Source organism: Tenrec ecaudatus, chromosome 6, assembly GCF_050624435.1.
Source record: "Tenrec ecaudatus isolate mTenEca1 chromosome 6, mTenEca1.hap1, whole genome shotgun sequence".
NCBI classification, from domain to species: Eukaryota; Metazoa; Chordata; class Mammalia; order Afrosoricida; family Tenrecidae; genus Tenrec; species Tenrec ecaudatus.
In genome coordinates this window covers 22,092,062-22,115,884 of record NC_134535.1, presented here as the reverse complement: position 1 = coordinate 22,115,884, position 23,823 = coordinate 22,092,062, and the positions used below count along the sequence as shown (strand labels likewise).

General features: G+C 43.9%; 2 protein-coding genes across 3 annotated transcripts in view; one reads left to right on the top strand and one right to left on the bottom strand.

Annotated features, from left to right (window-relative positions):
* Positions 1–13,170, bottom strand: part of GLT8D2 (glycosyltransferase 8 domain containing 2) — a 50,069-nt gene extending 36,899 nt beyond the window's left edge. The window contains exon 1 of the mRNA XM_075551075.1: positions 13,118–13,170. The gene's annotated coding sequence lies outside the window, so the exon portion shown is untranslated. The remainder of the gene's footprint in view (positions 1–13,117) is intronic.
* A 207-nt stretch (positions 13,171–13,377) lies between these two features.
* The window catches only part of HCFC2 (host cell factor C2), a 47,542-nt gene continuing 37,096 nt past the window's right edge, over positions 13,378–23,823 (top strand). For both annotated transcript variants that reach the window (XM_075551073.1, XM_075551072.1), the window contains exons 1-7: positions 13,378–13,558; positions 14,915–15,063; positions 16,152–16,312; positions 18,912–19,120; positions 20,070–20,154; positions 20,490–20,596; positions 20,698–20,886. In XM_075551073.1, coding sequence (XP_075407188.1) covers positions 13,396–13,558; positions 14,915–15,063; positions 16,152–16,312; positions 18,912–19,120; positions 20,070–20,154; positions 20,490–20,596; positions 20,698–20,886 — 1,063 coding nt within the window. In that variant the 5' untranslated portion in view covers positions 13,378–13,395. The remainder of the gene's footprint in view (positions 13,559–14,914; positions 15,064–16,151; positions 16,313–18,911; positions 19,121–20,069; positions 20,155–20,489; positions 20,597–20,697; positions 20,887–23,823) is intronic.

Below are 23,823 nucleotides of genomic sequence, written 5' to 3'. Positions count from 1 at the left end.
ATCCAAGACCACTCATAGGGGCATGAAACACAGTTACAACAAACAGCCTTTCTTCTCACCCTCTTGCCTGGCGAGCTTCAGTTGTAGGTTGATTGTAGCAGGCCTGAATTGAGGTGCCGTTGGCTCTCTCCTGCCAGGCCCCTAGGCTGCAGCATTGTGCTCCTAGGCCTGAGTCTTTGCAGCATCTGTGCTTCCTGTCTCATGCATGATGTGATAGACTATTTTTCATTTCTTGGCTTTTGTGTCCAGTTTTCTGTCCTGGTAACTGGTTTAGGTTCTTCCTAGCCTGGAGCCCTGTACTTGCTCTTGCCAGCCCGGGCCCTAGCTCTAGCTGAGAAGCATGGTAGGAGCCCTGCAGGCTGTGAGCAGACTAGTCAGACACCATCTGCCTCCCTGCCTCAAAAGCAGTGTCTTCCCAGCCTGTCTGCTGGTGCATACGCCGCCGTACAGTCCACTTACTGGCTCTCCCCAGTGCCCCTTCGCAGAGTTCTGCCAACAATCCCTTGGCTCGAGTCCCCAGTCAAGATTAAGGTTTCCCTTGGGTATTGTAATTTATACTTTTGGCAGGAAACATATTGCTGTCTGCCACCTTTTAACACTGGCCCCTCCCTCTTTGGCTGACTCTTCAGTGGCTTGTAGCTTGGAAGGAGGAGTAGAAGCAGCAGTAATGCAATGGAAAGGCTGAAGCCTACTGGCTACATGCTAACTAGACACCGGGCTTTGCATACATATGGTACAGCTTCGGATGGCAACAGCATAGATTACAACGATCACAGTTCAGTTAAATAACACGTCTTCCAATAACAGAGTTCAAGTGTCCATTTCCATGGTATGTCAACTGTGAATAATGGCATACGTACAAACTTTGTGGCTAGTTCTTCAGTCCTCAAAATCACCATGTAAACAGCAGATGTGCATCACCATCAAGGGCCAATCACATCACTTCTTTTTTTTTGGAATCACATCCCTTCTAACAGTCTTATGGTGATTGGTCACCAGGCACCTGTTCTGTTGTTAACGCAGCACCAGTAAAACAGGGCACTGTCTGGCCCACTTGTCTCCCAGTGATAAACCTGTGGGAAATTTTACAAAAATTGATGATCGCCAAGAAACGCACAGCAATAATGCTGAGGGTGCAGTTCAAATCCAACACGAAAGGAGCCCTAAGCGAAAGCTGTGGCCTTGGGGATGTTGACACTGCTGTCTTTCCAGAGCCCTAGGGCTGGAGACAGAGGAGAGCGGATTGGGTGGGGGAAAAAGTGAAGATGTTCCAGAATAAAGCTGGCAAAAATTTCACATTAAATGTAGTTTCAGAGATATTCTTGTATGACGTTGCATACCAGGTAGACATGCTGGAAGCTGAGATCAACGGAGAAAGTAGTATGGCAGCTCCCCAAGACATAGAAAAGTCACTTGCCCAGGATGGTATCGACACAGATTGAAAAAGAAACAAAGCCCTGTTTCTAATGCTTCAAATGACTACTATGCTAAAGTACACTAAATGTTAGTTTTCCTCCCCCACCCCCTCCATTTCCCTATATAGTAGGATAGAGGATTTTAAAAAATATTTTCACAAAGCATGTACAGTTCACAGAACAATTGAAAAAAACTTCCATTGGTAATAAAGACCTCTTGAAGGTGTTGTTGGGTAAGCATTGGACTGCTAACCACAAGGATGGCAGTTCAAACCCACTAGTTTCTCTGTGAAGAAATGCAAGGATGTCTGCTTTCACAAAAATTTACAAAATCTCTGAAACCCTTTCTAGGGTTGCTCTGGGTTGAAATCAACTCAGTGGGAGTGGGTTTGGCTAGTTATGGCTTGATACAATTTTAGTTTGCCAAGTCACCCTAACATGGTGTCAAGTTCAAATCATCCCATAAATTCTCTAAGAGGAAACTGAAATGTTGGGGAAATTGATGAATGTTACCTTTCGCCAAATATCACTTCTTAAGGAATTTTTATTCAGCATGAACACAGGTCTTAAAAGAGCTATTTTATTGAAGAAGGTGTCATTGTCCAGACACACTATGACTTTTTGAGTGACTTTGTGGCAAAATAGCAGAAAGACTAGGCTTTCTGCTCCCATAAGGATTCATAGTCTCCGAATCCCACAGGGCAGTTCTATTCTGTCTTAGAGAGTCACTATGAGTTGGAATCAACTCGACAATGGCAGTGAGTTTGAGTAAGTTAAGGTAAAAAGTTATTAACTGGGCAGTTATCGAGTGAGGTAACTCTATACTTAAACAATTCATAGCAAACCTATAGGACAGAATAGGAAATACTCCTGTGGGTTTCCAATGCTATAAATCATTACGGGAGCAGAAAATCTCATCATTTTCCCATGAAGCAGCTGGTAGTTTTGAATCGTTAACTTCCCAGTTAGCACCTCAATGCATAACGCACTATGCTACCAGGGTTCCTCGCCTCTATGGTTAACAACTTTAAATATGCAAGCTATTGTTTCTAGCACTTACAACCGGACACATGTATCAACGGTCTATGGGCTACACTTCGGGCTGCTAACAGCAAGGTCAGCAGTCCGAAGCCACCAGCTACTCCACGGGGAAAAGATCAGGCTTTCTACTCCCATAGTCTTAGAAACCCACAGGGCTCTTGAGTTGGTTCCGACTCATAGTGATTCTGTGTACCACAGAAGAAAGCAGTGCCCAGTTCTGTGCCGTCTCATCATTGTTCTGATGGTTGAGCCCATCATTGCACCACTGTGTCAGTCCATCTTGACAAGGGCCTTCCTCTTTTTACGCTGTCCTTCTACTTCACCACGTATGATGTCTTTTTCTAGGGATTTGTTCCTCCTGATAATATGCTCAAAGTATGTGAGATGAAGTCTTGCCATCCTTGCCTTTGAGAAGCATGTGGTTACACTTTTTCAAAGACGGGGGTGTATGTTCTTTTGGCACTCAAGGGTACTTTCAATATTCTTTGCTAGCACCGCAATTCAAATGCACAAATTCTTCCATCTTCTTTATTCCATGTCCAACTTTCACATGCATATGAGGTAATTAAAAAAAAAACAACCATGGCTTCAGTGGGGTGCACCTTAGCCTCCAAAGTAACACCCTCAATTTCCAACACTTTAAAGAGGTTTATCCAACACAACGTGCCATTTAATCTCTTCACTGCGGCTTCCATCAATACTGATTGTGGATCTAAGCAAGAGGTAATCCTTGACTTCATTCTTTTCTCCTCTATCCTGTAGGTTCACTGAGAATTGGAATCAATGTGATGGCAGTAAGTTTAATTTTGAGGTTTTGCCCCCTATTATTTATAAGCAAAGCAGATGCATCTTAAAACTAAATTGAATAGCCTGTTGTGTTGTTGTTTTTTTTGTGTGTGTGTGTTTTTAAAAACCTGTTCAGGAGAATTACTCTAAAGGAGAAAGATGGTAAAACAGTACATATAACATTTCTACCAACTGGATCATGGTGCACTTGATTTCATCCAGTAGGCAGCAATCTGATAGAATTCAGGCAACTAACATTCTCATGTCAGCTCCTGCATAGAATCACTGTAGATCATAGAACATTGTAGATCAATGTTGTCTAGTTATTGATAACGTTGATAATAACGGGAGTTCCAGAATGCTTCATTGTGCTCCTGTACACAGATCAAGAGAAAGCAGTTCAAAAGGAACCAGTGGGTACTGAGTGGTTTAAAATCGAGAAATGGGTATGTCAGAATTGATCCTTTCACCACACTTACTCAATCTGTATGCTGAGCAGATAATCTGACTAGCCAGACTCCAGCAGTGTTTTCCAAAGTGAGCAACACCACAGCCTAAGGGAATGATTCAGAGGGGCTGCAAAAAGATACCTATATTTTATCCTAGATTGTGGGCAACAATTAAAAAGTTTTTAATTGTCAGGGGGCATTGAGTAACTTTTGAAAATATTTGAAAAGGGACATTAGGTCAAGTATATTGAGGAGCCTCCGGGTTATAAGTGAATCATCAGGGCTGGAGGAAGACTCCGTCGGAAGCGGTGACATGCAGATGGGGCAACCTTCCTCACTGATGGAAGAACAGCTGAAACACGTGTGGTGTTGAACAAAGACTAGCCTACAGAACTGGAACTGCCACCAGGACACCCAAACCAACAACTACCTCTGGCTCTCGCCCCCACAGCCACTGTTTTGTCTTCAGCAGATGTCCTTCCTTCCACTTCTCAGGAACACTCAGGCTCCGACTCACCCGCTCACCTCCCTTCCCCAGGGGTTCTATATAGCTCCTTTGCCTCCAATCACAAATGGAACATTTCTTAAAGGCACAAACTGGTACTTCAAAGGTTTTTATTGTGAAATATTTTTAGATTTACAAAAGAGTTGCAAAGATAGTTCAGGAGTTTCCAAAAATCCTTCACCCAGCTTGCCCTAATATTTTTATTCATATAATTTATATAAGCATGGTACACATCAAAATGAAGGAATTGACATCAATACAGTACTATTAGTCAAACTATAAGCTTTATTCAGATCCTCCTTCTACCCTTACCAGTGCACTCCCCAACCCCCAATCTTTCACCCCATGACCTTGTTGGGCTTCAGGATTCACCACTGGATGCCACATCACATCTGGTTGTCATGTCTCCTTGTTGAGTATTGGTGGGTGCGACTGAGCTAATTGGACTCAGTGACACCACCCCCCACCCCACCATGTGACAGAACAGAACTGTCCCATAGCGGGTCCTTGGCTGTCATCTCTTAAGCGAACAGATTGCCAGGTGTTTCTCTCTTGGAGCCACTGGATGGTTCTGAACCATCAATTTTTCAGTTAACAGTCAAATGTTTCCTCATTTCCCCACCAGTGCTTCGCAGGGATTGTAGAGGTAGGCAGGCCACCAGAGAGCTTTCATAGCTTCCTAGTCTCTACCAGTCTTGTCTTGAATGACCCTGATGCTTTTCCAAGGTGCTAAGTCCGGTATTTTGTAGCATGTCCCTCCCTTTGGGATCCGTGGATGCTGCTTTCTCATGACTAGACTCACGCTGTGGACTTGGGGGAAGAACACCAGAGGAGACGTGCCCTTCTTGTCACCTCATATCTTGATAACACCCCATAATAGCAGCAGGACTTCTCACTAGTGGTATAATCTTGCTCATTTGGGTAAGGTAGTGTTGGCCAAGTTTCTCTATGGCATGGTTCCCAAACTTATTTGGCTTATTGCCAGGATTTTGGGAAGAAAAAAGCAAACAAACTCAGCAACCTCCCTGGCAATTTATAACCTTTATACTATAGCCCCTAATCCATGATAAAGTGCCAAAAACCCAAGTCAAATTCACTGCCAATGAGTTGATTCTGACTGATAATGAACTTATAGGACAAAGTACTACTCACGAGTTTCCAAGGCTGTAAATCTCAACAGGAGTACAAAGTCTCATCTTTCTCCTGCGGGGGTATCAAACTGCCGACCTTGCAGTTAACAGCCCAACTCATAACCCATATGGCTTCAGGGTTTGCAGCCCCCAGGGATTGCTACAGCGCCTCCCAAAGGGTGGTACTGCCCACTTTGGGAAATAATCCTCTGCAGCAAAGTTACTGTTTTTTTATTTTTCCTATTTTATTAGCAGTAGGACACTTTTGTGGAGAAAGGAGTACCAAAGCATTTATACAAACAAATACCAAACTCCCTCACACTGAGTCAATTCCAACTCATAGAAACCTTATAAAACAGAGTAGAACTTTCCCTGTGAGCTTTCAAGACTAAGTTTTTACAGGAGTAGAAAGGCGTTCTCCCAAAGCATTTATAGATATATGGTAATGTCACTATACTAATTAATACGTATTTGAGGTTGTCATGGATTGAATTGTGTCTGCCCAAAATATGTGGCAACTTGCCTCAGTCATGATTCTCTGGGATTTGGCAGTTCTGCAGAGAGGTAACTGGTAGGTAGGTGATGCTCTCCCAGGGCAGGATCTGATGTGATAAATCAATAAAGGATGCAGCATCTTTAATTCCATCACTACCCTGAGCAGATGTAAGGGCGTTTCCCTGGGGTATGGTTGCCACCATATTTTATCTTCAACACCCACTGCTGCTGAGTTAATGCCAACTCATGGTGACCCGATGTAGGGTTTCTGATAGCCTCATCTTCCTCCTGCGGAGGTTGGTTTTAAACGACCAGTCTTGTGGGTAACAGCCCAGCGCTAAGCTGACACCAACCACCACCAGGGCTTCTTACCTTTTACCTTCTCACTGCCATCAAGTCGATGCCGACTCATAGTGACCATACAGGACAGGGTAGACCTGCCCCTGTGAGTTTCCAAGACTGGAACTCTTTCTGGAAATAGGAAGCCTCATCTTTCTCTTGTGGAGCAGCTAGTGGTTTTGAATTGTTGGCCTTGAAATGAGCAATCTAATTAGTAATCCACTACACCACCAGGGCTTTACCTTATACCATAGAAGAGATCCAAGGAGAGGGAAGTGAGCAGAAAGAGAGGGCAAGGAATTCTTTATCTGAATTTTAAAAAAGTATTATTAATTGGGGGTTCATACATGTATCATATCATTCCACAGTTCAATAACATCAAGCAGTATTGCCCAATTGCTACCACAATCAGTTTTCATCCACACTTCCTATATCTTTTTTCATTTTCAAAATCACAACTTTTCTCATTTGTCCAGGAGCTTGCTCCATCAAATTTCAGCTTTCCCTAAGGCAAGCACAGTTGGTTTGCTCCATCGATGGCCTTCCCTATGCTCTTCTTCCCTGCCTGCCTCCACTGCAGACAGGCCTCCTCCGAGTAACAGCCATCCTCACCTTCAGACTCCTGTACCACTGTGCAGAGCGGTTGTCTGCTCTCCTTCCTCTATAGTAAGACTCTTGGATGTTAGCTGCATACAGTCATTCTAGATAAAGAGTGTGTTTTTAAAACTCCTTTCACCTAACTGTGACTTTGTGACTAAATACTGACCTGCAAGATAGAAACAGAAGTAGTGTATGTGATTCGACAATATGTTCTAGAGCAAGGCAGATTCTTTTCTTGCCTTTGTCCTGTGGGCTGAAATGCAGAGCGAAGCTCTAGCTGCAGCGGCCATTCTAAGCCATCCGCTGGAAGGCGTCTGGGTTTCCGATGACTTGGTGAAATAAGAGCTCTCGCCAGCTTTGGACTAACACGTTCAAAGTCCATTCACATGAGCGAAGCGTTTAAAGTCACTATGATTTTGATATTTCTGTCCCTGCAGCTAACATAATCTTAATATGCCACAGGACCCATGTCTGGCCGACACCTGAGGCGAAGTTTGCTGGGTTGCTTCTGAACAAGGTGCTTTTCTTCCCTTAGAGGAGACAGACTTCTCTCCTCCTCCTGGTTCTCCTGCTTCCTGCCACTGTGTGTTGGATACCCTGCTACTATGGCAGAAAGCATTTCCAAATGATAATCCTCTATGGCTTCTTCTGAGTTCCCCTTTCACCGGACCCTTCTTCCTCAGGTCCTGTAATTCCATTCAAGTCTAATTCACCTGAAACAGTAATAACATAGCCCATGCCCACCTTCCCGCTGGCTGCTGTTCTCTTTCCATACTTGGTCGAGAGGACATGACATCCCTGGTTCTTCCCCTTTGTTCCGGCTTCAGGCTCCTCCAGCTTTCCTACCTCTCACTCCATTCAAAGTCTAATTGTTGTCACAAGTCACTTCCATTCAGTCCTTATCTTACTTGGCCTCCTGATAGCTTTGGCCTTTGAAGTCACCCCCCCCCCCCCATGTTCCCTTTTGACTTCTGCTCATTTTCTATTTCCTTTCTAGCACCTTCTATCTTCACCTCTTAAATGTTCAGGGCACTATAATACCCCTCACCTGCCTGTTTACTCTATGGGGGAGCCTGGGTGACACAGTGGGCAAACAACCCAGCTGCTCACTGAGGCGGCATCTTGAGTCCACCAGCCATGTCACAGGACCAAGATGTGGCAGTCTGCTTGGGTAAAGATTTTAGCCGCAGAAACCCACTGGGGTAGTTCTACTCTGTCCTATGTGGTCATGAGTTGGAATCAATTTGATAATAATATTCGTTTGTTTGTTTGCTTTGCACACTTTTTTGGGACATACTATTGGAGCTGTCAAGGATTTCATTTTACTTGGTTCCACCCTGAGCACCCAGGGAAACCAGAGGCAAAAAATCAAACATAGAGCATTGGGTAAATCTGCAGCAAAAGACCTTTTGAAAGGGCTAAAAGGAAAGATGTCGCCATGGTGCACTTACCTCAATCCATGATGTTCTAATCACCTCATATGCCGGCTGGACAATGAAAAGAGGAAGACTGGATGCTTTTGAATTACATTGACATAGAATCTATACTGTATCATGGGATGCCAGATCAATCGACACATTTGTCTTGGAAGGAGTGCACAGAGTCAGAAGGCTCCTTTGGAAACAAGGATGGTGAGGCTTGGTTTTATGTACTTTGAACATGTTATCCGAGGTGATCATGCGTGGTGAAGAAGCGCATTAGTGAAAAAAGAGGGAGACTCAGGGAGATGGATTGATACAGTGACTGCGAGCAAGAGCTCAAACACAGCAAGATGGGAAGGATGGTGCAGGACTAGGCAGGGCTGGGTTCTGCTGTGCGTTGGGTCACGGTGAGCCAGAACTGGCTTGATGGCACCTAACCACGTTCTCGTCCAAGGCAATTGCCCCATTCCTGTGGTTTAGAAGACTGCTGAGAGTGTTTCCCTTTTCTTTCAAGAACCAGCCAGAATCTTTATTTATTGAACAATGCCACTTTTAATGACTTACCATATACACTCGAGTATAAGCGGAGGCACCTAATTTTACCACAAATAACTGGGGGTCTTTTCAGCATAAAAAATGTGCTGAAAAGAGCTAAAAAAACCATATCAGTGGGTTCCCACCTCCCTGATACGATCAATGAAGACAAACGTGTGCACAAGCAAATGTGGTGAAGAAAGCTGATGGTGCCCAGCTATCAAAAGATATAGCGTCTGGGGTCTTAAAGGCTCGAAGATAAACAAGTAGCCATCTAGCTCAGAAGCAACAAAGCCCACATGGAAGAAACACACCAGCCTGTGTGACCACGAGCTATCGAAGGGATCACGTATCAAGCATCAAGGAACAAAAAATCCTATCATTGAAAATGTGGGTGAGTGCAGAGTGGAGACTCAAAGCCCAATGGTAGCCAACCAGACACCCTTTACTGAAGGGTTGTGGGGAGGAGATGAAGCAAGCAGGGTGCAGGGTAGCAACGATGAAACATGTAACTTTACTCTAGTTCTTAAATACTTCTTCCCCCCCACTATCATGATCCCAAGTCTACCTTGCAAATCTGGCTAGACCAGAGGATGTACATTGGTACAGATAGCAACTGGAAACACAGGGAATCCAGAACAGATGATTCCTCCAGGACCAGTGATGAGAGTGGTGATGCCTGGAAGGTGGAGAGAATGTAGGGTAGAAAGGGGGAACTGATTACAAGAATCTATAAATAGCCTCCTCCTTGGGGGATGGACAGCAGAGAAGAAGGCAGGGGGAGACGTCAGACAGTGCAATATATGACAAAATAATAATAATTTATGAATGATGAAGGGTCCATAAGGTAGGGGGAGTGGGGAAGGAGGGGGAAAATGAGTAGCAGCTATCAAGGGCTCAAGTAGAAGGCAAATGTTTTGAGAATGGTGATGACAAAAAATGTACATATGTTCTTGACACAATGGATGTATGTATGGATTGTGATAAGAATTTACGAGCCCCCAATAAAATGATTTTTTTAAATGTGCTGAAAAAACTTGGCTTATACTAGAGTCTATACGGTACTTGTCATCCACCTAAAGGAGTGCTGGTGGCACAGTGGGGTAAGCACTGGGCTGCTGGCAGCAAGGTCAGTAGTTTGAACCCACAGAAGAAAGATGGGGCTGTGTTCTCATCAAGATTGACAGCCGTGGGTGGGGGAAGATGCCGGATAGGGCGGGATAAGACAAAATAATAATCTTTAAATTATCAAGGACTAATGGGGGGTGGGGGAGCAGGGAGGGAGGGGAAAAAAGGACCTGATGCGAAGGGCTTAAGTGGAGAGCGGGTGCTTTGAAAATGATTAGGGCAAAGAATGTACGGATGTGCTTTATACAATTGATGTATGTATATGTATGGATTGTGATAAGACTTGTATGAGCCCCTAATAATATGTTAAAAAAAAAAAGATTGACAGCCTTGGAAACCCTGTGGTTTCCCTATGGTTCTACTCTGTCCTACAGGGTCACCAAGCGTTGGAGTCCACTCAGTGGCAATGGGTGTTACACATGTATTAATATGAATATTGACGGCCAAGGGACCACTTAAAGAAGGAATAAGTATAAACATAATTTTGCGATTTAATATATGATGAGTGCTAGCACCTCTTTTTTTGCCCCTTAACAGCAAGTCTTGAATTTATCAAATGGAAACCCACCTAAATTCTCTCATCTACTGTGCTCCCAAATATGGATAAATGGGTAAAGGTTTGCAGTACAGATAACCAGTTTTACATTAAACAATTCACACCCATTTGTTTCCTCTCACTCAGTGCAATCCCCTCAATGTAATATCATTTTAGCCCATTTTCTCCCTGAGTTTCCCGTTTCCGTCCCTCTTTCTCTCCTAAGCCATCTGAACTTTGTCCTGGGGTCAACGTTGCTCTTTTTAACCTCAATGGTTGACTATTTTAAGGTGTGTGTACCTCACTGGTGTTACTGTTGCCCATACAGACTGGCCTACTATTTGGCTGAAAATTAAGTCGATGGAGCAAGTTTTCTCCAGGCCTGAAGGGTGACGAAGGGTCATAGTCTTGGGGTCTCCACTAGCCTCTCCAACCAGTAAGCCTGGGTTGTTTTGTTTTTTAAACAATTTTGATTTTTGTCCAACATTTCCCTCCCTCTTGATCCAGGATCTTCTAATGTGATCCCTTTTCAGAGCAGTTGCTCGTGGTAGCTGGGCACCATCTAGTTCTTCTGGTCACAGGGTCATGGCTACTAATGTTCACGTGGTCCATCAGTCCAATGGACTGTTTGCATGCAGCTTCACATTTGTCTTCTTTAGAATGGCCCCTCAAGCGTTTTTAAGACTGCAGTCTTACTCACCCAAATAGAGAACCTGCGGTTGTGGTGGTGTACATTATGGCACCTCGGGTCCTGTGACTCATTCTGGTTGTAGGCTTTTTCTTTCTTTCGTTCTTACATGTAGGGAGCTATTCTTGATTCCTCACTTAAACAAATTTTTAGTATTACTCTTTCATTAGATTATGCATTTCTTCCGTAGTTCTGTAGTACCTTATCAAAGACCACTTATAATCTGCCATCTGTTTTGTCTTAAGAATATTTTGCCTTAGTGGAGAGCAAATGCTTTGAGAATGATTGGGGCAGGGAATGTATGGATGTGCTTTATACAATTGATGTATGTATATGTATGGATTGTGATAAGAGTTGTATGAGCCCCTAATAAAATGTTTAAAAAAAAAAAAAGAAGTAAAACAATAAACAAAAAAACGAATGACAAAAAAAGGAATATTTTGCCTTTACTTAGCCCCAGTATTCGCACATTTTTTAAAAATATGGAGATGAACAGGATTTATAACTAACATCTACTTACATGACCATTTAACATAAGGGTATGTTTAACACCAAACTCTCACGACATAGGGCAGTTTTTTGCACTCGTGGCTTTATGAAAAAGCTCACTTCCATTCTAACTTTTCCATTTTATGCTGTAGATCCATGAAAATTTTGTAACGGGGACATCTGGGACCCCCTGTTATGTATGTAACAAAAAAAGTATTAGTGCCTAAGTACTAATAACCCTTTTTGTTTGTTCTCAAGTCACCTTGGGGAACAAGGTCATGGTCAAATTCTGTTTGGTCTTTTGAATTTGGGGTAATGGGGTAAACTTGAAGAGATGGCACTGGAGAGAATATTGAGAATTCCTTTAAAATGGTAAAGAATCACCTCTCAAAAGAAAGCCTAGATAGGTCAGAAGGTGAAGAGGCATATGTAAGTTTGAGGAAGCTATGGAGACATATGAGGGAAATGGAAGATGGCAAGAGATAAGAAAAAAAGACTTTCAAGCAATGTGCTTTAGTACCCTGTGTGGTGTGCTGTCCCTTTTGGTATCTTTTGAGAGTTGGCATAGGGATTTTTAATGGTTTCTTCTTCCCTTCATCTCTCTATTCGAGGTTTATCTTTTCCAGTGGGAGCCTGTATAGGACCAGATGACAAGGTTATCATTGCTAGTTTGAGGAGTTGGTTCTAACTCATGACTCCACCTGTCTACAGCAGAGCGCCCGTCCAGTCTTCTGAGGCACCTCTGAATGGGTTCGAATTGTCAGACTTCCCGGGAAACTGCCAACTTTCCCCATAGCAATTGGATGCTTAACTACTTGTGCTACCTGAGGACCTGTGAGCAGAAGCTTTATGTGGACACATATGCTTGTTATCTGAGGCACAGTGGCTGGGGTAAGGGGCTTGGGAACCAGAAGCTTTGCATCTGAGACCTAGTCGTAGCTCCTTTCTGCTGGGTGCCCATGAGGGAATTACCTTACCTCTCTGTGCCCTATTGTCTCCATCCATCAAAGGGAGATAACTTGGAAGGGTTTTATTTATTGATTGATTTTAAGGCTTCAATGAGCGAATACATCTAAGTACCTGGTAATGGAAGTCTGTCAAACATTAGCTAATAAGTAGTAAGACAGAAACCTGCACATAATCCTCACCTGCTGCAACAAGTCAAAACAAAAAAGTCTTCCCTGGGTCACCGCTCTTTGCTAAACTTCGTGGCCGGCCTCAGTTGACCTCTTCTGGCTTTGCTTGTGACCCAGAGTCCCCCCCTTGCTTAGGCAGTTCTGTGTAAGGACCCGCAGCTTGCCCGCCTGGAGCATCTCTGATGCCCTCCTGGAGGTGCGAGTTTCCGTGGGGCGCAGGCGGGTCTCCCCGCTCACTGCCAGCAGCCCCTGGGCCTAGACTTGAGTGTTCCTCACTGTTTGAAGGTCCGACTCCCCGCGACACCGAGGGGCCCACCGTTCCCCCCCCTCCACCCTCTCCTGGGGCCAGCCCCGCGCCGCGCACGCAGCCCGGCACTTCCTAGAGGCTCCGGGAAAGTGGCCGCGAAGGCACACGCGGTACAGTACCTTCTCCCGAAGCTACAAAGGTGGGCAGGGGAGGCTGGTCACGGGACAAGTCCGTCGCCCGCTAAAACTCGTGGCCAGAGCGCCTAGCGCTGCCAGGGGGAGGCAGGTCTCTCCCGCCCCGACGCCTCGCCCCCTAGCGGGGCCCCCGGCCCCGCCGCGGGCGCCGCGGTCACGTGACGCGCGCGCGCCCCACAGCTGGCGCGGTGCTGCTCGGCGGCGGCGGCGGGGCGCTGGGGCGGGCCCGGTGCATTGTGGGCAGAGGGGCGGGGGTTGGGAAGATGGCGGCTCCCAGCCACCTCAACTGGAAGCGGGTTTCCTCCTTCACGGGGCCGGTGCCCCGCGCCCGGCACGGACACCGGGCCGTGGCCATCCGGGAGCTCATGATCATCTTCGGAGGGGGCAACGAGGGCATCGCGGACGAGCTGCACGTCTACAACACCGGTAGGCGCGGCGGCGGCGGCGGCGGCTCACCGACCGAGGCTGCGGAGGGGGAGGGGAGGCGAGGTGGCCGCCGCGGCCCTGACAGCTGTCACTGCCCGGCTCCCGGGGCCTCCGCGGCCACCGCCTCCCGGGCCGGGCGGGGCCGGGCCCGCAGCGTCCCAGGCCGGCGGGGCGGGACCGGCTCCGAGCCGGGCGCGCCCCTCTCCCGACTCCCACCCCGCCCAGCCAGCCCTGGCGGCGGACGGGCGCCCGAGACTTTTCCGTCCGCCCGGAGCCTTTCCGCGAAGTCTCGCCGCGTCCTGGGCCCCGCGGTCTTGCGCTGTCAAAACACCCGGCCAGCGGGGAACCCGCGACCCTCGGGCCCGTGCTCCCACTCCCTTCTCCGGGGGCGAGCCTGAGGGCCGAGGAGGCCCAGGAGAGGCATTCCGGTACTTGGAGCCGCAGGGCTGGCAGGTGGCGATGGAGACGAAGCCCCCGGGAAGCGGTTGGTGGGAGAGCCCGGCGTTGCCCGCCCGCCCGCGTCAGTTAGTGGGTGGGTGGGTGTGCCGCCCTCCCAGACCGCTCCTCCGATGCGGGGCTGCCCCACTGGAGCACCCCCGCACATCCCGAGCGCCTCTGGCCCGAGAGGCCGTGCACGGCTTAAAACCTGCGTGTCCTGGAAAGGAGGTCGGCCGGCAGTTCGTTTTCCCCACTTGCAAATCTTTCTGGTAGTGGGAGGCGCCTGACCGAACTTTGAGTCAGTTGCACCCCCACGACATTTCCCTGTTTGACAAAACCAGGCATCGTGGTCACTTAACGGTGCACCACACAGTGGGCCGGGGTGGGGCACATTTTCTTCTTGGCTTTCTTCCGCCCCCAGCACCCCCTCATAGAAAGTTCCCAAGTGGTCTGACGGTTTGATGTAATATAAAAACACTGGCTGAGACCTGATTTGATTCTTGCTCTGCCACTTGCCCAGGGTCAGAACTAAAATTATTTAACCTTTCTAAACGTCTTTTTTTTTTTCATTTATAAAATGGATATGAGGGTGCCCGCCCAGCAGAATTTTTTAAAAAGAAAATATCCAGCAGGATTTTTGTAAGAAATGACAGAGCTCAAAGTTTCCCAGCAGCAGCCCCATTGACATTTGGGGCCAGGTCATTCTTGAACTGGATGCTGGTCGCTCTCTCTTCACTGACTCCCGGCCCCACCCAAGTAGTGACAACCGGAAATATCCCCAGACATGGCTAAGTGGCTCCCGGGGAGCAAATTCATTCTGAATCAAGAACCATGTGAATAATACCCATAAAGTACATGCCACATTCGTATGTTGTAGCTGCTAATTATAATTAGTTTTAATTTTATTTTGACAACTAGTTACGAATCAGTGGTTCCTACCAGCTGTTAGAGGAGACATCCCTCCAGGCTGCGCAGCCCATGGATTTGTCTGTGACGGCACCAGAATATTAGTATTTGGGGGAATGGTTGAGTATGGAAGATACAGCAATGAGTTATACGAATTACAAGTAAGTATATTTCAAAAGTATGATCTCAACTGAAACTTTAACCTTTCAAACGATGGCCAGATATTAACATTTGAAATTGATAAAACATTTCACATTTTGTGGCTTCAAGGAAAATGTTTCCACTTCACTAAAAAGTAGAGTTTCTCATGTAAGTTTGTTTTCAGGACTCAGTTTGTGACTTTTAAGATGCTTGTTATGTATTATTAGGTCACATGTGCTTAGGCTTTTTTATTTCCAAACGTTCCTCCTGAGGCAGAAGCTCCCAAAGGACTTGTGGAAACAGACTGCTGGGCTTCACCCCTGCAGTTTCTGATTGAGAATCAATATCTGTGGTGGGAGCCTGAGCATATGCATTTCTTAAAAGTTCTTAGCTGGTGCTGATGGTCTCCAGAGTGTACTTTGAACCACCGCCTCAGTGTTCTAGAAATTACTGCCTTCACTTCAATCATGTGCGCCCCCTCCCCCCGTAATACATATAAAATGAGGATGACGGACTCATGGATCCTTTCTAGGTTGAATCTCTTATGAAACAACATTCTTTGACAGTTGACTTTTCTTCCTGAACTGTGCATGCGTTCAGGGCTATGAGTCAGTACTGGCTCGATGGCAGTGAGTTTAGTTAGACTTGGTCCTCCAAAATTGCTTTTCAGAGGCTTCTAATTGGATTTGGATGAAAATGTATTGATCTGATGTGGAGGAACCTGAATGGCACAGGGGTTAAGCACTGGGTTGCCAACCAAAAGGTTGGTGGTTCAAACTCACGGCCTTCCTACTGCCGCAACCCTCATGTGGTGGTGACCCCAACCATAAAATTATTTTCGTTGGTACTTCATAACGCTCATGCTGCTACTGTTATGAATCGGGTGACCCCTGTGAAAGGGTTGTTCGATCCCCAAAGGGGTTGCGACTCACAGGTTAAGAACTGCGCTGCCCTAGCCACTCAGGGAGGTGGTTTGCTTTGGAAGCGCTATGGGGCAGTTCTCCTGTGTCCCACGGGGTGGCTGTGTGTCAGAATCATCTCGACAGTAATGGTTATGGGAGTGTTTTGTACATTTTGTCAGTGTGGTTATGCTCTTTCTTTGTTTAAGGCAAGCCGGTGGTTATGGAAGAAAGTGAGACCCCAGCCCCCTTCTTCTGGCTTACCTCCTTGTCCACGGCTTGGGCATAGCTTTTCTCTATATGGTAACAAATGCTATCTGTTTGGTGGCCTGGCGAATGAGAGTGAAGATTCAAACAACAATGTTCCCAGGTATATACATTCTTTTTCACATCAAATGCTTGCTTCCTGATTTAAACTCAGAACATTTGATTTGTTCTCACTGGTAACAGGGATAAGTCTTAAGCCTTTTGCGTTTAAATCTAAATCCTGATCAAAGCTGTCTTGATGTGTTTTGCTTAGTCCCTAGGATACAGGCATACTTCATTTAAGTAAACTTGTCTGTATTACATTTCACAGATAATATTTATTACAAAGTAAAGTTTTGTGGAAGCCCTACATGGAGTAAGTTTATTGGTACCATATTTTCCAACAGTATGTGTTCCCTTTATATTTCTCTGCCACGTTTTGATGATTCTCACAATGTTTTAAACTTTTTTACAACACGGTTACTGAGTCAGAATTGACTCAATGGCAGTGAGTTATTTTGATATTGTGTACTTAATAGACTATAGTATAGTGTAAATAGAACTTAAATATCACCTGGAAAACAAAAAAATCCTATGACTGGCTTTATTGCAATATGAACTTTCTTGCAGTGGTCTGGAACTGAGCCCCACAATATCACCGAGGTGTGCACATGTATAAACACTGCCCTTTCTAATCAGAAATAACCTTATTAAGTTGATATAATACAACTGCTTCTGTCAATATATTTGCATAAATTGAGCTGTAATGCATCTTAGCTAGGCCATAAATGATTAAATTATTAGTTATTTTATAATTAGGTTCCTCTGGGAATTTGGTGACAAAAATCTAACTGTAAATTGAATATCATCATTTATTTTTTCATCCAGAAAGCTGTTAAATTGTCTCACACTAGTAAAAATTTTTTTCACACTAGCAAATATTATTGGAACAAATTTTCTCCTCTTTCTCCAAGCAATTCATTGCTGCCCTTTCCTTTTATTTTGTCTCCAAAGTGTTTTGGTCACATAGCCATTATAGCACCTAGGATTTGGAGATAGAGAGTCTAAAAGGCTGTTTTCTGTTTCTGACTTCACCGCTAGCCATGTGCTTTCTGTAGTGCAAGTAATGCAAGCCTAGTAATCCAAGTCTTGCTTAACTATAAAATGGAAATTATAAAAACACCCCTTTACGATATCATCGTGAAAGCTAAATCAGACCACGGTTCTGCTCTTCAGGGTACTTTCAAGCTGCTACCTTCCATAAATACAGTATTTGCTATATACCTGTTATGTGCCCTTTTACCTATATTAGATTAGTGATAGGATCTTTAGCTCTTGCCCGTAGGGTTTTTTTAACCCCAAAGTTTAAAATAATAAAGTATATTAAAACATCATGGCAAATAGAGAAAAGGAGAAAGTTTATCCCACCACATAACTTCTGTCAGTTATTTTTGCCGGGACAGGTAAAGTAAGAGACTAAATACGTCTTTTTCGTTTATGGAGACTCAGTCATTACAACACCATTTATTGAAAAGCCTGTTCTTTCTCCATTGAATTGCTTTGACAGATTTGTCAAAAACCGGTTGACCATAAACCTAAGGGTTTATTTCTGGACTCTTGATTCAGTTGTCCTGATTTATATGTTTATCCTTAGGCCACTACCACACTGTCTTGATTATTATAGTTTTACAGTAAGTGTTGGCATAGGAAGATGTTGGTTCTCAAATTTTTGAGCATTTTTTGAAAATTCTTTTTCAAGAGTATTCCAACTCTTCTAAATCCTTTGTATTTCTATATGAATTTTAGGATTAATTTGTTGATTTTTTGCAACAATAATAAAAATGCCTGTTGAGATTTTGATAAAGATTGTATTGAATCCATAGGTCAATTTGGGTAAAGTATCATCATCAAAATACTAGGTTTTTAAATCCACCATCATGGAATAGCTCTCCATTTATTTAGATCTTTAATTTTTCTTAGTGGTATTTTGTAGTTCTTAGTATACAAGCCTTGTTCTTGTTTTCTTAAGTCTATTTCTAAATATCTTATGTTTGATTTCATGGTGAAATTGGTTTCTTAATATCATTTTTGGATTGTTTATTGATATTACTCAGAAATACAACTGGTTTTTATACATTGTTTTATCCTGAAAAGTTGGTGAATTTATTAGTTTTAATTGTTTTTAAAATGGATTTTAGCCTCTCCACCAGCCAATTTTGTGGTGGTTGACTACATACACGATGGTTTGAGGTGCTAAGATCGAGTGTCCTAGTAAAGCTGCTTTGGTTTCCATGATCTAACTCAGGAGTTGCTTAGTGTCATTTCACTATACTCTGTTGACTGAAGTAGTCGCAAGCCGATCCAGGATTAAGGGGAGGGGACATGAAGCCCACCTCTTGGGAAGACTGTCAGAAATTTTGCGGCCCTGCTTTAACACGGTCACAGTTGCCATTGACACGCATATGGACTGAATTATGACAGAGGGGATTTTCCCTCTCGTGTTCACCACTGGTCCCAGTGCTGTGAAGCTGTCTGTGCACAAGAGTGTGTGATAGAGCTGCGTTGAATGAATGAAAGGTGGAGTCTCTGCGCTCCCAATGTCTTTTTTGTGTGCTGTATTAATTCTTTATAGAAAATGTGTATTACATTTATAAATAAAAGATAAAAATGAAAGCAGATAAAAGGTATCCATTATCATAATACTTTATTTCCTAATATTCTAGATACCTAAATGATTTCTATGAGTTGGAACTGCAGCATGGTTCTGGTGCTGTGGGTTGGAGCATCCCAGTGACAAAAGGAATTGTGCCCTCTCCGCGAGAATCCCACACAGCCGTTATCTATTGCAAAAAAGACTCTGGGAGTCCGAAAATGTTTGTTTTTGGGGGCATGTGTGGTGCTCGCCTGGATGACCTATGGCAACTTGAGTTAGGTAAGCCTCAATTCAGGAATTGATTCCAACTCAGGAATTGGCTCTTGTTGGTGTCAGCTGCCATTGAGTTGATTCCAACCCATGGCAGCCCCAGGGGGTGCAGAGTTGAACTGTTTCACTGGGTGTTTCAAGGCTGCGGTGTCTCAGAAGCAGATGACAAGGCCCGTCTCCCAGGATCTGGTGGGTCTGTTCAAACCACCAACCTTTAGTCCAGGAGTTGAGCACGTAACCGTTGGCACACCCAGGGTTTTGATTAATAAAGGCAAATTGAAGATGCTTTGGAGCATATTTTATAACCAGCCCTGGGGCAGCCGAGGGGTGATTGTGACCAGTGAGGTTGAACAGACAGTGATTTTCTGTAGCAGCTCTCTCCTGTGCTGCTTGTACGTCGGATCCATATGTCTTGGCTTGCTGGCCCCTCATTTTTGCTTATTGTCCCATATGATTTTCAAGAGTACCCCCTTAACATTCTCAGAGCATCCCTATTGCAAGTGATAAATTGTATGGTTACCCAATTTATAGGAAAATATACTGTTAGTAATGTGATATGCTGGGTAACTGTTTCTGGGATACTAGGAAAGAGAGATTGGAATGCAGACATGCCTCTTACCGATGATTGTCTGCTGTACAATAGTACTCTTATCCAGATGGCTGACGTTCCTAACCTTGCTCTGAATTTATGGTTGGGGGTACCCTGAGGATACCTTTGTTATAAGCATAAGAGGACTTCAGAAAATTCCCCTTTTCTGTGATTTTTTTCAAGCCTTCACAAGTGTAAATAGATTTCTATGATTGCAGGTCCAATGAGGATAGCTGGAAATGTTTAAGATGAAATTCAAATAACTGTCTTGAAATACTTTTACTTCATTTTGTTTTTGTTTAAAAATGTAAGTTGAGATGATGTGCTTCTATTTTATCAAGTTGCTAATATCCTTATTTTTACTTTCAGAAACTATGTCATGGTCAAAACCAGAAACTAAAGGGGCGGTACCACTCCCGCGAAGCCTTCATACAGCCAATGTTATAGGAAACAAGTATGGGTCTTTCGTTTGTTTTACGTTGAACCATCTTAAGATAGATACCCACCAAGAGGAGTGATGGTCCTTGTTTTTGAAAATAGATTATTGAACCTAGCAATAAGTTCACTTTTCTTTGCATTTTAAATCCAGATAGTAAAATGAAACTTGGAAATTTTGCTTTCTGGGTTTGCCTTGTAATCAGTGGATGAGTTGAATCAGACTATTTATGAATCGTTGAATGTAAGACTCTGATCTGCTCTGTAAGCTTTCTGAGTCACAATGAAAAGTTAAAACATATACACACATACAAAAACACTTAAAAATAGATCCTTTTTTTGGTCATTGTTTAGGATGTACATTTTTGGTGGATGGGTTCCACATAAGGGAGAAAATATTGAGACTTCACCTCATGATTGTGAATGGAGATGTACCAGTTCATTTTCTTATCTAAATTTGGGTGAGTCTTTCAAGAGTTAATTTATTAAAATAAAATTTAACAAAAGACTTAGTTATTGTTTAAGAGCAGTAGCTAAGTCATGGTTATTCCTGTATTTTTAGATACAGCTGAGTGGACCACCATCATATCAGATTCTCAGGAAGATAAGAAAAATTCAAGACCAAGACCGAGAGCTGGCCACTGTGCTGTGGCAATTGGCACGCGGTTATATTTTTGGAGTGGAAGAGATGGCTACAAAAAAGCCCTGAATAGTCAAGTTTGCTGCAAGGATCTTTGGTATCTTGATACTGGTAGGTAAGAGTATTTATCAAATAACATTTGGCCTTTATATAAATAGGTATTCAAATGATATGTGTCTTTTGAGATGTACCCTACATGTCCCTTTCTCTCTTGCCCATAGTTAAAGATGAAAGGGAGAAAGAGTATATGTAGATATTCCTCTCCCACCAAGAAATGGAGGCTGATGCTTGTCCCTTTGGATGGGAGCTGGACTAGTGACTTGTTTTCAAAGACGAGAGTATGGAAATAGGACAAATAGTAACTTTCTAGCAAGGAACCTGCGGGAAAAACATGCTTGTAAAGTGGTCAAGGCTAATATCACCAGTGAGTGAATGATATGTCATTTGCCATCATTACCTCTGTGGTGTTCTTCCCCAAAGTGTATCACCACAGCCTAACCATGAGACAGGACCAGACCCACCCATTAAGAGACATCCTGCAGCCTATGTGAAGTATACTCTTCAGAAGTTTCAAGGTCACGAATAGCAAGGAAAAACTGAGAAATAGCCACAAATTCAATGAAGCAAAGGAGCCATGACAACTAAATTCAGTGTGCTGTCCTGGATTGGATCTTGGAACCAAAAACGACAATTGAAACACTGATGGCATTTGAGTACTCTGTGGTTCAGTAAGAGAAACCTTAGTGGATTAGTGGTTAGACATTGGGCTGAGAACCTCAAGGTCAGCAGCAGTTCGAAACCACCAACTGCTCCAAGGGACAAAGACTGGGCTTTTACTTCCATAAGGAGTTACAGTCTTGAAGACCCGTAGGGGCCTCTCTGCCCTGTCCGATAGGGTCACTATAAGTCAGTGACCCGATGGCAGTGAGTTTGGTTTGGTAGTTTAGTAAATAGTATTACACCAATGTTAATTTCTTAGTTTTGACCAATGTACTGTGGCTATATTTAAGTGCCAACATGAAAGGAAGACGGACAAAGGGTATGTTGGAACCCTGTACTACTTTTGCAACTTTTCTGTAAGTCTAAAATTATTCCCAAATTAAAAAGCAATTAAGAAAGTATTAGTTTTAGGTCATGTCAGCCCCGTTCTGACTCGGAGTTCCTGACCCTGTGCACCACAGAACAGACATTGCCCATCCTGTGCCGTCTTCACAGCTCTTCTCGTCGGGCCATTGTGGTAGCCACTGTGTCAGCCCATCGCACGCAGGCCGTCGTCTTTTTCACTGTGCTTCTGAGTATTAAGACACCCTTTTAAAAATGGACCTCATAGCTGTTTTCCAATAAAGATTGATTGAAAACTATGTAGCTGGGAGTATTTTAAAGTCTTGCAGTAGTGGACAAGACGGATAGTGTTCCTGCTCTCAAAGAATTTAAAGCCTAGTGGGTGTGAAGGCAGGGAGAATGAGGAGCGCTAAACACCCTGAAGATACAAGTTAATAAAACACTATCTGGAAAAGTAGTAAGACAGTAGGGCGGAACCAGAGATAATGGAGCTGCTGGGAATGGGGTGAGGATGGGGTGGCTACTTTAAAGTGGGGAGTCTGAAAAGAAATCCACGAAGAAGTGGTGTTCAAGATGTGATTCTAATGGTGGTGCTGCTGCTGGAGGTGCTGATTCAGCTGGTCCTGTGCTAGCTTTATAATTGTTAAGGGAAGATGCTACCTCTGTAAGAAGTTATGGGGAAAATATGGCATGCCCAGGCCCAGAGACAGGACCAAGAGACATGTTTGGGCACAGATTTGAACCGAACGAACAAAGAGAACATAGGAATGGAGATTAGAGAGTGACCACAGGGCAGATGATGTAGGTGCTGGAAGCTCTGGATAGAGTTGAAGTTGTACTTAGAGTACTCAAAAATTCATTTCCATCAAGTCAATTCCTACTCATAGTGACCCTCTAGGATAGAGGAAAACTGGGTTTCCAATCTTTAAATCTTTATGGCAACAGAAAGCCTCATCTTTCTCCCTTGGAGCTGCTGGTGGGTTCAAACTAACAACCTTGTGGTTAGCAGTCCAATGTGTAATTCACTGTGCCACCATAGCTCCTTCTTTACAGCACAGTGGTATGTTATTTACTGACATACTCAAGTATAAGCTAATCCGAATATCAGCTGAAGCACCTAATTTTACCACAAAAACTGCATAAAAAATGAGAAGACTCGGCTTCTACCTTAGTGTATATGGTATATGGTAGTCTGCTTCTGTAAAGATTTAGAGCTTTGGAAACCCTTTAGGAGCAAGGGCCACTCTGCTCTCAAAGGGCTGCTACAACATGGAATCAACTCAGTAGCAATGGGCTTCCTTTTTGGAGGAATGACATGCATACATTATCACTTCTTGTTTTGCAGATATTATTTTAACTTTTTCCTCCTTTAGACATAATTTCACTTTCTACCATGTATTTAAGACTTTATTTTTTCTTCCTGCCATTCTTAACCTCTCTCAGATACCTTCTCTAACCCCTATTTGCTTAATTTGATCACACTCAAATTTTGTTAGATGAGAATTCAGTATGTACACTATCAACATGATTTTAAAACAATACTTGAAATATAAACATTATTCACAGATAAACCATATAGACTACTGTGAATACTTTCCTTGCACATTTTTTTATTTGCCAGGAAGTAATAATAGCTGTTTTGTTTTGTTTTAAATTTGTATGTATCGGCCACTAATTCACCCCATACGCTGTCATTTATGTAAATCTTATCTCATTATGGTCAATTGCATCTGATCATCTATCCAATTTCATCATCTTGAAGAAATTTCTCCTCCAGTCTGGCATGGCTGCTCCGTACAAAGTGAGCAGGGATCATTGTGGAATCTCCTTTCACCATCTTCCTGGGGGTATCTTTTACTCTCAACCTGTGGGGAGTCCCCGTTTCCTAGATCCCAGATTTTTTTTCCCTTTCTTGATTTACACCCCCACATTTTGTGGAACACATTCCAGGCAAAGGGTGCACAGGTGGTACATTTATTTTGAGAT